The sequence below is a fragment of the Triturus cristatus genome, chromosome 7, assembly GCF_964204655.1.
Source record: "Triturus cristatus chromosome 7, aTriCri1.1, whole genome shotgun sequence".
NCBI classification, from domain to species: Eukaryota; Metazoa; Chordata; class Amphibia; order Caudata; family Salamandridae; genus Triturus; species Triturus cristatus.
In genome coordinates this window covers 1431466402-1431482991 of record NC_140590.1, presented here as the reverse complement: position 1 = coordinate 1431482991, position 16590 = coordinate 1431466402, and the positions used below count along the sequence as shown (strand labels likewise).

Sequence of the window (16590 nt, the reverse complement as noted above, 5' to 3'; positions counted from 1 at the left end):
GCCCGGAAGCTCTTCTCTTATGAATTCTGTTTCCAAAAACTCCTCCAACGTATCTGCATCTGCTTTATGTACGATGTCTAACTCCACCCATTTGCTAAAATAGTCAACCAACACAATGATGTACCTATTATCATCCACCACAGTCTGTACACCGCCCACAAATTCCCCCACCAATGCTTTCCACACCTGCTGCATATGATGTCTGATAGTCTTGAAGGAAATGATGGTACACGATACTTAAGCACTTGTGTAAAGCCTAACGCTTTATATGTGAATTTATTTTCCTTAGAGGTAACAGTAAATCATTAATACCTTACCCACAAATAAAGGACATTCCGTTTAACGATCCTTTCAACAATCTAGTCACCTGAGAGCATTTTTACAAGACGACTCCTAAGTCCTGAGAAGAAAGCTGCCCAAGCAAATGAAGGGCTGTGAACGGTCATTGAGAGACTCCACTTTTCCCGTTGGTGTTTTTTAGTCCAGATATTTACGTGAGCGTCATCCTGTGGATATTATCATCAGCGTGGCAGCGGTCAGTGAACCGAAGAAGTAAACTTAACCTGTATGCTTTTTAAGCCAGGCCCACTCCGCCAGTGCTTATTCTAACTAATGGTAATAAGTTCCTGGTTGTGACGTCATGCAGTACAGTCTGCGCAGTGCAGCGATTGGGTTTTAGGCGTGGAAAGTGGGCGGGATCTCATGCTGTCACCGTAGACGTCAGCGTTTTTTGCGGAAGTGTATGATGATGGCGATGGAGTTAGGCAGACAGCAGCAGGAGGGCGCATTTGGCTCGTTACCTGTCGACCCCCTGTCCCGGTTCACGTGCCCCGTCTGCCTGGAGGTCTTCGAGAACCCCGTGAGAGTCAAGTGCGGACATGTGTGAGTGTGGCACCCGCGGACCGATGCTCAAAAAGGACATAATGTGTCAGGGAAGCAAGGTGGAAGGCTGGCAGGGCCAGTGAGTGGGTCAGCGAGTCACTAATAGGAAAATTATAGGCCGCTGGAGAGTGAGGGTGGTGGAAGGAGGCCCCCACATTGAAAATATGCGTGAGCTGCGGTTGTTCAGTGAAAAGTAAAGTAGCTCTGTACTGGGTAGCATAGTCGGATAGACTGCAACGCTGCAGGAGAATGGAGTTGGTTGGAAGAAGGGAACGGTCAGGTTGCAAGCATCAGTGTCGTAGGCAGGGTATCTGGGCCAGTGATTAAGTTGCCAGCCTAATATATTTCTGAAAAAGGGGAAATCAGACGAACGTGGCAAGTAGTGCGGCTGTTGGAAAACTAATTTGGGATCCCGTAAATTGGTTACAGCAGAAAGGAGACTGAGTCTTTAAGGGCATCTTCGTGAGGAACGGAGCCGATGAAATTGGCAATAAGAAAAATAGGTTAGGACCCGGTCTAATAGAGAGCGCATATACTGGCTTGTTGCGAGTAGTATTGTTAGCTTACCGTAGGCTTAAGGCCACCTATTGCTTATCTTTGTCACTCGTATTTTGTCAGTTGCTTCTTATTCATTAGCATGTGTGGGCTTTTCTTTCTTTTCTGTTTATTCCTCCTCTGGAGCATGGACGCATTACTATTCGCTTTTTCAGGTGCTCCTTTTTAGGTCTCGCCTGACCCAGCGCATGCGCTGGTCTGGCGAGACTTATTGAGAGGGCTCCAAAAAGTGCTACCAGGCCAGCCTAGAGCTACAGTGCATGTGCGCGGGCGCGCGCGCCACTTTTACCGCGATTACTTTCACTTTCGTGGCCACACGGCCGCTTTGATGTTTGATCGCGATCACTTTCACTTTTGCGGCCGCATACCCAATAGGTCTCGCTTTTGGCACCTTATAAGTGTTTAGTTATGCAACTGTTGCATGGCTAAACACTTATAAGGTCCCAAAGGCGAGACCTATTGGCTATGCCAATGCTTGTTTGGTCCTGCTTAAACAGTGATTGCGCTGTCTCTTCGAGACATGCTGTATTCAGGATATGGTCTTTAAGCTCCGCCTATGTTCCACCCATGTATTTTATTGGCTTCTTTCAGTGTTTTTTACAATTGTTTTGTATTTCATTGGTTTATTCCTTTTATAGTCCCTACTTCTACCTCTTTAGTACCCCCATCTCTTCAGTTGTGACCTCCCATAACCCCTTTCACATGTGACTTTACTTTAGAATATTTTATTTACAGTTTCTCATCACTATTTTCTTAATGCACTGTTAAACGTAGCTGGAGTTGTAGGCACAATAGCCCCTTCCGACCTCACTTCCCTGATATGCTCTCGCTTTGTGCTGCAGCTGCCTTTTCCAATTCCCTCCTGCTCTTATTATTTACTTATGGATATGTGATTGCTACAAAAGTAAGTAAATAGAAAAAAAACATGCAGCCGACTTTCTTTTCTGTTTATTTACTTTTGTAGCAATCGCGGAATGCGTCGCTTTAGCTTTAAATATGTAAAGCTAAAGCACGGTGTGCTGCAAATGGTAATAAATAAAATAAATATAAAAAGCCACCCGGTCACATTTACAAAATTGTTGGCTTTCCCTTCAAAGTGGCAGCCCCCTGCCATTCCTTTCTATTTATTTATTTCGTTTTGTACTGATAATGAGCTTTACCTTTTTTGTATAATTTAAATACTTTATTACCACTTGTGGTTCTCCACGATTTAGCTTCATACGTTTAAAGCTAAAAGCACGGCGTGCTTCGATTGCTACAAAAGTAATAAACAGATAAAAAGTGGGGCCACCGCATTTAATTTCTTTTATTTATTTTTGTAGCAATTGTGGCACACTGCACTTAAGCTGCAAACGTGTAAAGCTAAAGCGCGGCGCGCCACGGATGGTAATAAAATACTTAAATGTAAAAAAAAAAAAAAGGTAAGCAGCCACCTTTACATCATTATTGATTTTTTCCCTTTTAACATGGCGGCCGCCCGCCTTTACTTCCTGTTTATTTCATTTTCTACCATTAATGGCACAGCACTCTTTAGCTTACAACATATAAATTTAAAGCTCCCCATACCACAAAGTATGCAAAAACATACATAAAAATGCTCGCACTCGTTAATGCGCCATATTATAAACAGATAAATTACAGCTGAACATAAGTTTCCATTTGTTTTTATTGGAAGTGAAATTTTTGTTAGGTTGCATTTTCAAAATGCACCATTCTTGATCATTAATTTACTTTTATTTCCCAAACAAAAAAAAAAACCAATGATGCATTTTTAAAATTCAAACTGACAAAAATCTCACTTCCAATAAAACCAAAAACTTGTGCTTAGCAGCAATCTTTCTCTTTATAATTCCATTAAAGGTGCAGTACCGTATGAGGTTAATTGAGGTCCCTTTAAAACTCCACAGGGACCTCTAGTATCCGCCTTTGGTACCGCACCTTTTCCTTAATAAGTAAAATGTAATTTACTATTACTTATACTACTGCTGGAATATTTTTAAACCAACAAAAACAAATTAGCATTTGAAACACCAATTACAAAAAAATTTCGAACTATTGCATCGCTAATGCTTATTAAGGTCGAGCCAGTGAGAGCTTGCGTCTCCCTTGTGAGTTACTTGTATATCCAAAAACGGCTTGGACCCCACCCGTTGCTCACCATTTATCTGCTTCAGCATCACTCTTCTTTGCAGGCATGTGCATTGACAGTGCAGCTGAATCATCACTTCCGATGCTTGCCGTGGAGCAGGGACCAAGCATAGGTTTATTCAACTTAATCTGTGTCTATCTGCTGCTCCCGACGTGATTGGGGTACTTTTACTTACCCCTCCTGCTGCTCCGTCCACAGCGCTTGCATGAGTTTCAAATTGCACTACCGTCCCACTCCACATTCTTGCTTCTCCCGTCCCCCAATCACCCTCCTCTTGCTTTTGCTGCTCCCTTGCTCATCTCCGTGGCTTCATGCCTCGTTCCTCTTCCACCATCATAGGGTGCTGCTTTTCTATAGCGCAAACCTGTCCCAAAGGTATCGTAGCACTTTACATGAGCACCAGTTGTATTGCAGACTGGCATTTTTTTTTTTTTTTTTAAAGCATGGAAAGATTGTGTACTGCCCAGAATCACAGAATGTTAAGCCTCCGACCGAGACTCAGCTTCAAAGTCGGCTGCTCTAACCGTTAGGTGACATCCTCTCCCCTTGTTATACAAATGCAAACCTTGCTTAGTTTTAACTTGTCATTAATTGAACACAAGTAAGACCCCATTCAAAGTATTCAGGAAACCCCTAGTTTATATGCTTGAAACTTCACAACAATTTCATATTTTTGTAGTTCTTGCGAGACATACCTAAGGATAGCAAGAAAAAAAAATCAACACATCCCTACTGACCTGATCACCCACCCGTGATGCCAATTACACAGGAAGCAATGTTAGAGCCACTATAAGCCAAAAACACGCTATTCTTTTGATTTTCTACGGTAACTTGTGACTAGATTTTGTTTTTAAAATCAATAGACATGCCCGTTTTGCTTTGTTGAGCAGAAGGTCCTAGCCTATCCTGCTATGATGTTTCTCTACCAAAAAATTGCTTTCACTTAGTGTCTTCTGGATGTTTGTACGATTGTACAACGCAGGTAAATACATCGTATGCCTTTGCCACGCACTTTTTAGCACGCATGTTTTTACAGTGAATATGCATTTACAACGCATGCCAATACCACGCATTGTTTTTAGATATAAAAACGATCTATTTGTGGGGGGGGGGACACCCCCCATCTTACCTTACATTCGTGGAAAAGGCATGTGTTGTAAAGGCATGCACATGGTAAAAATATGTTTGCTAAAAAATGCGTGGTAGAGGCACAATGAGGTAAAAACCTCGATGTAAAGGCTGTTTTCCCTTCTGGGTGTGTGCACTGTGCGACATACCTTTGACCATCATTGAACCCTGCCGCAGGGTCTTGGCCATGTCTTCAGACATCCACAGCCCCGCCTCGGGGCGACTGCAACTTACCAAGGGCCACTCACTGGCTGACTAGGAGAAAGTAGAGACTGCTGACTCTGGTGAGTGTGCTTTATTTTTACTGTATCCTGAAAGGAAAGGGGTCCAAAATGTGCAAACGGGAGTATAGGTGCAATAAAAATCTGAAGTCCAGATCAGAATGCGGTCAGACAGCACAGCAACAAAATAACTGATTTGGTGCCTCAATGAACAGCTGGATTTCCATGCAAATTCTAGCTGGTTCTTTCACATGGTGATTAAATATCTCACCAAGGCAGTGCGTTGTGTTAATTCATAGCCCCTTAAATGTGCAGAAGCTACCTGTTGCTCAGGCAGCACGCACATGTGATACAAATGTTCCCCTGTTTTATTAATACACATAACCTTGTATTTTCTACAGTGTGTTTGCTGTGCAACCTGTGCTTCGATGTTGGTTGTTCTTGAAATAAATATACAAGTGAAGCCTCTGAGGTGTAACTCTTCTACAGTGTTTGTTTCTGATTAGGGCAAAGGTGACCTACTCTATACTGACCATGTTTAACGGTATTAGGTTTTTTAGTCCACGTCCTTGCATCATAGCTGGCCCTAAGCCTGACCCTTTTATTTCACTTGACACACAAAATGTGATGACTGGTGTGATTGCACAAAGATTCTCCAAGTGCAATTCTTAGTGTCTAGGTTCAAGTTTAATTAACTCCCTGAGCGTGAGATGTTACCTTGTGTAATATGTCAGAAGGTTATGTTCAATCTGTTATGTCCAGTGTTAACTAAACCTTTACCCGCACAAAATAATGGGAAATGCTCATTGAAATAGGCTGAGCATTCATCAACCTACATAGAATCTTAATAAGCGTCCACTGGCCGCAGTTGCATAGATAAGAACAACTTCAAACAAGCAACAACAAGCCAATGCTTATGTCTATTCCAAGCAAATTTACCAATGTTTAGTGTATGCTGCTGAAATATCAGCAACAGAATCTTATGGTGGATGCCTGTCAGCCATCTGGCCACTCCACGGCATGGCACTCCACTCTACCACACTTTAGTCTACAGTAATTTACTCCAATCTGCCCACCAACAATCTATACCCCACGCCACTGTACGTCACTCACCACTCTTTGACACTCTACCCCACCATACTCCACTCTATGCCACTCTGCTCCACTATCTGCCCCTCCAATTTACTCCACTCTACGACACTCTAATCCACTCTACGACACTCTAATCCACTCTATCCATTCTGCGTCACTCAGACACTCTAGGACCCTCCATAACACTCTACGACCCTCTACTCTGCGTCACTCCACTCTATGCCACGCCACTATATGCATGAGAACTCCCCTCTGTGCCACTCCACTCTGACACTTTAATCCACTCTACGGCACTTTACTCAACTCCATGCTACGCCACTCTATATCCTTCCATGACACTCTAATCCCAGAAAAGGATTTATGCACCTGCATCAAAGCAAAGATGCATGTTAATCTAGCAAGTTTTCGGATATGGCAGTGGCAAGTTAACATTGGGGTATAATGCATTTGCTTAAGAGATGTGTGTATGTAGTCTCTCTTCAGAGGTTAAAAGAACCCAATAGTAGCTAATGGGTGTGTTTCAGATTTTAACATGTACTTCACTGAATTTCTTTTTTGTAGGACAACTCAGTAGCTTAATGGTTATGTTTCAGATATCCTTGTGTTACCTATGGTTCACAAGGTAACGGTCATGTATATCCTATATGTGGCTAGATATGTATTATACAGGGAACAGTCCAGCCCGAACTTCCAAGCCGGGCCCTCCCTGAACCGAAACGCAAGCAATCCAGGACTGGTTTTGCCCTTGTTATGGGCTTATCAGCCGGACATAGCTTGGTTCCAGTGTCAGTGTGCACAGGACCCATGTCTGTACATGCCCGTCCCACTTAGGGTGACATATGATGTCCAAAAGGTGATGGATGGAATGCTTGAATTAATCTCTGCCACTGGTAATTACTCTGTCCGCATTCCAGTCCATCGTTATTTTGCACACCATGCCACCCTGGTTTGTACCCAGCTAGCAAATCAGTTTTGACCCTGTGCCAATGGGAATAGTCCAGCCCAAACTGCCAGTCCCTCTCTCAACTGAAACACAAGCAATCCAGGACCAGTTTTGCCCTTGTTATGGGCTCATCAGCCGAACATAGCTTGGTTCCAGTGACACAATGTGCACGAGACCCATGTGTGGGCATGCCTGTCTCACTCAGGGTGACTTATGAAAGTATACAAAAGGTGATGGATGGAATGCGTGAATTAATCTCAGCCAATAATAGCTACTCTGGCTGCATCCCAGTCCATCGTGTTTTTTGCACAGCATGCCACCTCAGTTTGGACTTGGCTATATGCAGATCAGTCTTGACCCTCCCCCAATGAGAAAAGTCCAGCCCGAATTGTTCAGTATTCTCTCCCTCTATTGTTCTTTTTGTATTTCTATACCTTAGGCTAATGATCCTTCCGATCCGAGAAAATGTAATAAACTGGGCAAAACAAGTCAACATTGCATGTTTTGTGATTATAGGCGAGAATCAATGCTTCATGTATTATTTATTTTTAAAAGCACGACGCACCTTATTGAAACCATTGTTCTTAAATCTTAGTATTCATACCTGTAAGGAGGCCAGGGCAAACTGCTTAAGTACTAACGGACTGACTGCCCTATTTGGGGAAATTTTCAAAAAGTTTGCATGACATCATGAACTCCCTTAATACCACTGCTCAATAAAGGGTTACATCTGTCCTTGTCTGATCTCTCTGAATTGTGTCTTTTCCATACAAAACCTGCTCATACACACTTTAGATTGATATTTTTTTATTTTATAATATTGTCTTTTTATAATGCTGTTATTTTTAAACGTGGTTATTTTATCAATTTTTATTAATTTTCACAATAAAGGTTTTACACTTCCTCTGGAACCCACAACATAAAAGTGCTATACTCGTACTGTCTGTTGCTTCTAATTACTGGCAATATGTGATCTCACAATTGCAAAGAGGAGTTGCAATCTAACTACAAAGCACACAAGGCTTATGAATAAGAATTTGATCTTTCTATAATGAAATCCAGATTCTGTATTTTAGATTGAATCAAACCTGTCAACTTCCCCTTGTTTACCCATCTTTAGTTTACCGTTGTGCATTTGCCTTTAATAATATAAAGATTTGTGCCTTCAAATTACTACTCTAGGGAGTATAATGTATGTCATTCGCAAATGTATAGAATCCTATAGTCATTAATACTGTGTACTCTTGGTATGTACCACAGTGCAGTCAGACATCACATAATACTATGTTTTATTGAATCTAAGATGAAGAGATAAGCACCATTTGTGCTACAAAAATGTTTTTGTCCTCTCTAAAAATGCACATCATAGGAAACCTGACATTTTACATGTATTTGGAATCTTACATTTATAATAGTTCTAATCCTTAACCTGGGATTCTTTGTAATGCCTCTAAATGTGGTAAAATTTATTATAAAGTGAATTAGGTCTGCATAGTTTGTTATATATGGGAGTTCTGAAATAATGTTTTTGAACAGAATTGTTCTTTTTTTTTTTTTTTTTTACCTCATTTTAGATTTTGCACGTCATGCCTGCAGGAGTGTCTCAAACCAAGAAAACCAGTTTGCGGGGTGTGCCGCTCTGGCTTAACACCTGGCACTAGAGCCCTAGAAGTGGAAAAACTCATTGAATCAACGGAGGCTACATGCAGAGGCTGTGATAAAAAAGTATGTCCACTACCACAAGCGACTGCCTGTTTTTCTGATACATGCCCACTTTAAAGAAGAGTGCTGCAACTTTTAAGTATCCGTATATCAGTACTTAACTGTTATGTCCCCTATAACAATACTTAACTGTTATATATGCTTGTTGATTTTGAAATAGCAGCTGAAGAACTGCTTAGAATATTGTATATGTAGACAAGCCCTCAATGATGACTTCTTCGTATAGGGATGCTTTATCATTTTTATAGTTTGATAGCTCCTAGTATACCTTGGAGTGTGTTGATTTAAGACTGCAAAAGTACAAGCAATTGAAAATAACTTAGTTTGACTCATTATCTGAAACAAAAGTCAGCAAAAATGCAGGTTTAACTCCAGTAACTAAGGAAACGTTCTTCAAAGTAGAACTTTAGGCAGAGATCCCCGCTTCATCGGCAGCACTGTAACAATCGGTATACCATAGGAAAGTAATTAAAGCAGTGCCTTTTTAGGTTGAATCCCACCAGAAAGCACATCCGACTTCTGGTGGACATTCTGAAAGCTTCCCTGGGAATGCATGCCACCCATTGCTTACCATTGGTTTTGTGTTTTGTAATTCACAATTGTTTGCCTCCTATTTGCTGGCTTTATTTGTTTTAGGCTATCCAGCTTGATTTAGTCCATCCCGTGGAGCATGTTTACTGTTTTCTTCTTCCGCGGGTATTCGCCTTCTGTAAAAAGTCCTATACATTTTGCTATTATCTTGTCATATTTGCTGTGCATTCAAAGACACAGGTCAAATGTCAGGCTCTGTCTTTCAAGGGAGCTTAGTGTTTACTTTTCTTTGTCTTACTTAAACTTGAGAGGATTTATCTGACCATCTGGGTTAGAGATATAACCAAGTTCCTGTGCACACGTATTGGAGTAAAGGTTACAGGTGTACCCAATGAAAAATTAAACGAAGATCACGAAATATTTTTGTTTCGGAAATTAAGAAGATCCACATCAGGTGTGTGATGAGTGAATGTCTTTTATAGTATTATCATCCAGATCAATACAGAATACGATATAGCCAGCTGGGTACACCTGTAACCTTTACTCCAATACGTGTGCACAGAAACTTGGTTATATTTTCTGTCTGGGTTCCGACCCACATATTTGCAGGGGTTATTTTTCTCGGGTTTTGTTCCCCTGACCTGTCAGCACCGTCCACATCTCACATTACCAATCCAGCACACACACGCAAGAGCGCCATTACTTCCTTCACTTCTACGAAACCCTTCAGTTTTGTCGAAAGCTGGGTTAGAGATATGAAATGCTTTTTTTCTAGCACACAACAAAATTTCAATGTCCGTAAACTAACTGTGCAAATATTTCGGAATATATCAGAATAAAGAAAGCACAAATGAAGCAAATTTTTTGTAAATCTGAAGTGTGGTGGAAACAAATAAGTTAATATGATCAAATCAATACACTAAGTGATGCCGTTTCCACACATTATCATTTGTCCATATCCTGCCATGCCACTCTACGCCACACCACTCTGCGGCACTCCACTCTGCAGCACTCCACTCTACGCCACTACGTCAACGTCAAAATTAACTTTATTCGGCTGATTTATAGCCATAAAAGTACAAATAACAAAACAGGACAGATCAATCTACAAACATATAATATATAGATGTAAAATCAGCTAAGATACCCCGTTTTGTGATCCATAGACAAACATAAAAAGAATCATAGGACAATTAATGATCTTTATAATATCCTGCTCAACACGAAATTCATTATCTGCCGCTCCCATAAGAAACAATAAAATAAAAAAAACGCCATTGAGTAATGTGACAATTCATGCAAAAATGAGCACACCTCAGGGATCCATAACAGGGAAAATGACGACATAAATGAAAATACAGCTCACCATCACATAATTAGGCCTGGGAGTAAATAGATAAATAAGATAAAATTAGCCCAACTTACACTTGTTCATATTTACATTTAAAAACAAGAAATTCATATCAAATAAAACTGACACATACCAAAAAAGGTTTTTACATAACAGGATTCAAAACCATGTCCACAGAACAGCTCATAGGTGACCTATTCCTATACCTAATTGCTCCTGTTAGGAAACTTGCTACCCCAAAGCAGACCATAGGTGATGCTAGCATTTGTAAGTACACCAGCGCCGGCCTAACTTGTTCAAAATTACAACCTTAAAGCTAAGGGAGGATACATTTTCTGCGCAGTGAATTGTAATATGCACAGAAAAAAATTGTATGACGAGTGTCCTGGTCCGAGAAGTTGTCACAAGGGCAGGGATTTAATGTTCCTTCTTTAAAATACCTTTTAGGAAAAGGGGAAACATATTCAACCTAAATCTCATCAAAACGAAGAGATGATACGGTCTATGTAAAGTAAATAAGGTTGCATCTGTTGACCCAGGCTCAGTGTGGCAAATCTTCTCACCATAGGTTTTTTCAATTCATTCTCCTCCCTTAGTACTCTTCGTCTATCTAGAAACTGCTGCTTGAAGTCTCTAATGGCCAGTTTACCCAATGCTGTAGGGCTCAGGAATAAATCTGGGCAGCCCAGAGTATCCATCTGATCCTTAATATATCTTATCCACGGAATGTCTAACACCTTTTCCAATTTGAGACAGTCTTGGATGATCAATTGATTTAGGTTTGGAGTTGGTTGTGCCCAAATTCTCAACCAACGCAGTAAAGGGGCAACCGCAATCTGATCAGAAATAAAACCCGCTCCTAATTCCTCGTGTATGTTAAAAATTGGCGTGGATACAGGGACCGAAAGCAGTTTACGCAAAAAAATGTTTTCGGCGCCTTGGATTTCTCTGACATCTGTATAACCCCAGATGTCGTTCCAATAAGTCGCCATAGGAAGACATTTGGCATTGTAAATCTTCATAAGTGCAGGGAGTGGTTTTGATCCTATTCTTTTTGCAAAGACTAGAGTGGCCCCCGATGCTCTAGCTAATACATTCTTTTTATGTGCACACTGCGTGGACCATGAGCGGTGGTCTTCAAAAAGAACCCCTAAATTGGGAAAAGTGGGGGACTTTTAATTTGCTCAACTCCCTTACAATAAAATGTAACCTTTGCTGCCCTCCTTGAACCTATGGACATGGCATGCGACTTTTTCAAATTAGTAATTAAGTCCAATGATTCCATAAAATCTATTAAACAATTTTAAAGCGTTTGCAGCCCCCTTGCAGTCCTGGCCACCAACACCGCATCATCAGCGTACAAAAATGCGGGAATCATTTTAGTACCGGCTCTAGGAATTTCTTTACAGCAAAGAATGAGAGAATCTCCTAACTTATTAATATAGAGGGTGAACCGCAAGGGGGCCAAAATGCACCCCTGCCGGACCCCTCTTTTTACTGCCCATGAATCAGTCAGGCTACCATCTTCATTGAATTGCACTGCTGCTGTTATATTTTCATGGATGGCTGCCAGAAACGAAATCCAGTCCACATCTAGCCCTATATCTTGCTTGAAGGATCAACCATAGCTTTGACCTATTAACAAGGTCAAAAGCCGAGGTTAAATCCATAAAGGCCAGATGGAGGTCCCCTCGCTTTGCGACTGTATACTTCCCTATCACCAAATGAAGATTTAGGCATTGGTCCAGCGTACCTTTCCCCTGCCTAAAACCATATTGGAGATCGGAAACTATACTTGCTTGATCGAGCCACTCTGTTACGCGTGCCAAAACAACTTTCCCCATAATTTTGGCTGCGAGTCAAGGAGCGAGATGGGCCTATAACAAGCTGGGTCATCCCTTCCTCCCTTTTTAAAGATCGGTATGATGACCGCCTTAGCCCAAGACGGGGGAGGCTATATTAAAAATATGAGTTAAAATCTTTGCCCATAGCTTAGGATCTGCCTTATAAAGATCAGCCCGTGCTCAGTCAGGACCTGGAGCTTTCCCCCCTGAGGTTGATGTAATCGCCTTATTGACTTCATCAATTGTAAAGACAAGAGGGTGGCATACCGAGTCAATGACTGGCTTCCCTGCAGAAATCCCGGGGGTCACATCACTATACACTTTACCAAAATGTTGCACCCACCTCTCAGCAGGAACTAAACCATCTTTACTGGAGTTTGGTGAATCATAAAACAATGGACTATTTATGACAGACCAGAATCTAGAACTATTGGCCAGCACAGTGGCCTGGCTGAGCTCCTCCCAAGCCATCTCCCTCAATTGCCTTTTCTGACTCTCCACTGCAAGTGTATATGCCCTCCTTAAATTTTTAACCCGTAAAGTTAGCCTGGGTTTTTGCTTAAGTTCCTGCATGAGTTCCTTATAGGTAGTCATACAGGTTTCATCAAACCATTTTTTAAATTTTGGAGGCCTTGGTCTACAAGATATAGTTAAATTAGAGGCAATCTGCTTTACAATTCGTCACTAACTCTTAACCATGCTGAACAATAGCCATGTACAACCTGGCTAAAACACATTGGCAAAACCAATAGCTCTTGCGTCAGCGAGCCATAAAGGCTTTGCCAATGCTTGTTGACTGGGCAGTGTGTTTTCAGGTGGTGTTTATAGCTGTCCGTCTGCTTCATCATGAGAGGTCCACACAGTGCAGTTAGCCATGACAGTCAGTGTATCACAACTGGAGACTAAAATTTGCATCACTAGAGAAAAAACTGAGCTGTTGATGAATGTAAATAGTTATGTTTTTTTGCACGTTCACCCCAAGTGAGACCATACTCGCTGAGCTTACTGACCGGATCCAAAAAAGCAACCCCAGTAAAGGTCACATCAGGTGATCTCTTTACAATGAAAATAAGTGGAAAGGAAGTTCCAGGAGAGTGTAGCTAGGATAGAGGAAGTTTACTGGGCCATAGGGTATTTTAGGTCGAGCCTGGGCAGTGCACACGCTGCTCTACAAGGCATGCTGTATTCAGGTATGGACTTGAAGCTCCGCCCATCTTTTCAATTGGCTCCTGTTACTGTCCTTTCTAAATCGTTGCTTTTGATTCATAAATAGGCTTAGTAGTCCCTCCTTCGTACCGCCTTGTCTGCATTTCTAACCTCCCATGAGGACTGGACCTTTTTACTTGTGTTGTTACACGGTCTGTTTTATCTACAGTCTGTGAGCACTATTTTCTTTAATCTCTTTATTCTAGCTGCTGTTGCCGGCATGACAGGCTCTCCCTAGCCCACCCTGTTTTCCTTACAGCGCGACGCCCAATCATGGATGCTGCGCTTTATCTTTGAAAAATGCTCCCTGCACAGCGCAGTACTTCTGCACACTCTATGATGCTTAACAATTTTTTTTTAATTTTTCATTAAAGCGCCCCATACCGCTCTTTCACTTTAGTGGCGGCTGCTCACCTTGCTTTAGACTAGCAGCAACTTAGTGAAAGCTCTGCAATGGGCGTTTTTACACACCAGCATTAGCAATGCAATAGGTCTTGCTTTTGGTAGAGTTTAAGCTATTGGCATTGTAGAAAGGTGAGCTCCTTCTGCATGGTTACCCTCATTTTTAGCCTGGCGCTAAGCTGGTTTTTGACTAGTCTGACTGCGATCCTGAGCAGTCAATCTGCCTTCTCCCTAAATTGTTCTGCCTTCTCCCTAAATTGTACTTAGGTACATCTCAGATTGGATACTGGGGTACCCTTATCAGTCCCTAGTATATGGTACTAAGGTACCCAGGGCATAGGTACATAGGGCATAGGTACCCCAGAGGTCCTCCATGGGCTGTAGAATGTATTATGCCACCCATGAGGGACCATGCAAAAGGGAACTACAGGCCTGCCATTGCAGCCTGTGTAAGTTGGTGCATGCACCACTTACTAAATATATAGGTTTACTATATCAGGGTCACTGCACTTAAAACCTATAAGTCTCCCCTATAGCAGGCCATGACAATCCTGAAGGCAGGGTGCTTGGTTCTAAGTAAGAGGGTGTCCCTCTTACTTAGTCCAATCTCCCGGGTTGTCAGTGAAGCAGCCATATACCATATAGGGGGGCACCCTGTAATTACGCGATGCCCATCTTGTAAAAGGCTGCAACAAATCCTATCATGTTTGGTATCAAACATGTTGGAAGCAAACCCCCACACTGTAAACCGAGTGGGCGGTATGATTCCAAGCACTGGAAGAGCCCTCCATCAGGCTCTCGGTGTTCCCTGTGCCAACCTTCTAGACCCAGACAGCACAAAATGGTTGCTGCCGACCAGAGACACATTTCTGCCCTCCTGCTGCTGAGCCAAGCTCGAGCAGAGGAAGGTGGAACAATAGACATCCTGTCACAGGGAGGTGTGACCATCTCCCAGACAGGATTTAGCGTATTGGGACTAGGTGGGTGCACTTGCCAGCGCCAGAAAGTCTGCCTGAGGGTCACATTTGGTGTCGCCGTGCATAGTCCAGATCAAACCAGTTCTGAGAGCCGTTTGCTCCTGCTCTGGCGCCAAACTAGACAAAGGACATGGGAGTAACCTCCCCCCACCCCCTGTCCATACCCTCCCCTGGGAGGGTCCCCTAAATCTTCCCAACCCTTTACCTAAGGCTTACCTTGATGTAGGTCCGTAGATTCGGTGTGGGATAATATTCAGATCAGACACCACTTCTACACTCTGGACTTCGTTTGGGGCTGACTTTGTCTCCCATCCAGTCTGCTTCATTGTCTGTGCCTGTGCATCATACAGGAACCATCCAAGGCCTGTGAAGCATCAACGACCCCTGAAGAAATCTCCCTTGGAGTGAAGGAGTCACTCCCCTGCATTCGCAGGCACCGCAACTAAGTCAACCGGTCTGCAGATTCGGAGCTCCTCCAGACACCTATGGGCTTTGCAACATAGGTGGTGGTTTACACAGCTCCCGAGGCCCGCCCTGCCCTCTCACCAAGTTTGAGGCCAGTTTACTTCATGGTGGTTGCAATAACCAAACCCCTGTGCACCTCATCCGACTTGCAGTTGCAAAGGCTTGTTGGCTTCCTTCCAAGAAGATCTCCGGGCTCCATGTAGCCCCAACCTCAAGCATCTCCTGTGACCAGAATCTTCAGCCACACTGCATCGTGGCATTTAGTGAGCTGCTTGAGGTCCTCTCGCGACTCCACTGCCTCCGGCCTGTGGGTCCATTTGAGGGTCACACTTGTTTCTTTTGGGCTCCCCTGACTGCTCGGGGCCTGCCCTGACTCCCCTGCTCTTGTTGAATCCCCTGGACCTTGCTGGTCCCAACGTTGCTCCATCTTTTTTTTTAAAAGAAATTTTATTGTTTTCATACAAATTACAACAAAAGGACACGGAATCAGATCGTATACACATTGTAGTGGGCAAAACACCATACACAATCAACATTTCTCCAAGTAGACCTGGATCGAGTCTCCTGAGGCCATCCGTATCAGCCACCCTCCCCTTCTCTCCTTCAGCTTCTCTAGTCATCTGAGTCAGAGGACTCCTCATCAGAAAGAGGCGGCGGATCGCATATGTTGCCCCTATATTTGTTCCATGCTCCCCATACTCTGACCCACTTTCGAGGACAACCCCGCCTAATAAACACGTAACGCTCAGCAAACATAGCCACATCCATTTCCTTTTTCCACATCGAGAGCAGTGGAGTATCCGCCGCTCCCCACTTTTGAGCTATGATCCGTTTAGCCATCATGTTCCCGAGCGTCACCCAGCCCTGCGCCTGGCGATTAAGATCCGTGGGCTCCCACACATTTAGCAGACATCGTCTGGGGTCAGGCAGTAGTGACACCCCACACACCTGCGACATCGTTCGCAGCACTCGCTTCCAGAAGAGTTGAAGAACCGGACAGTCCCAGAGCAGGTGATAGAAGGTTCCCTCCTCCCCGCAACCCCGCAGGCAGAAGGGATGTGGTGCTCTGCCCAGTCTGTGCAATAGGCTCCTGGTGAAATATGAGCGATGTAGAATACGAAG

The 16590-nt window shown here is 43.0% G+C and overlaps 1 protein-coding gene across 1 annotated transcript in view; it reads left to right on the top strand.

Annotated features, from left to right (window-relative positions):
• Positions 1-718: 718 nt before the first annotated feature.
• Positions 719-16590, top strand: part of RNF114 (ring finger protein 114) — a 94945-nt gene continuing 79073 nt past the window's right edge. The window contains exons 1-2 of the mRNA XM_085619156.1: positions 719-882; positions 8545-8695. Of these exons, the coding sequence (XP_085475282.1) occupies positions 743-882; positions 8545-8695 (291 nt within the window). The 5' untranslated portion in view covers positions 719-742. The remainder of the gene's footprint in view (positions 883-8544; positions 8696-16590) is intronic.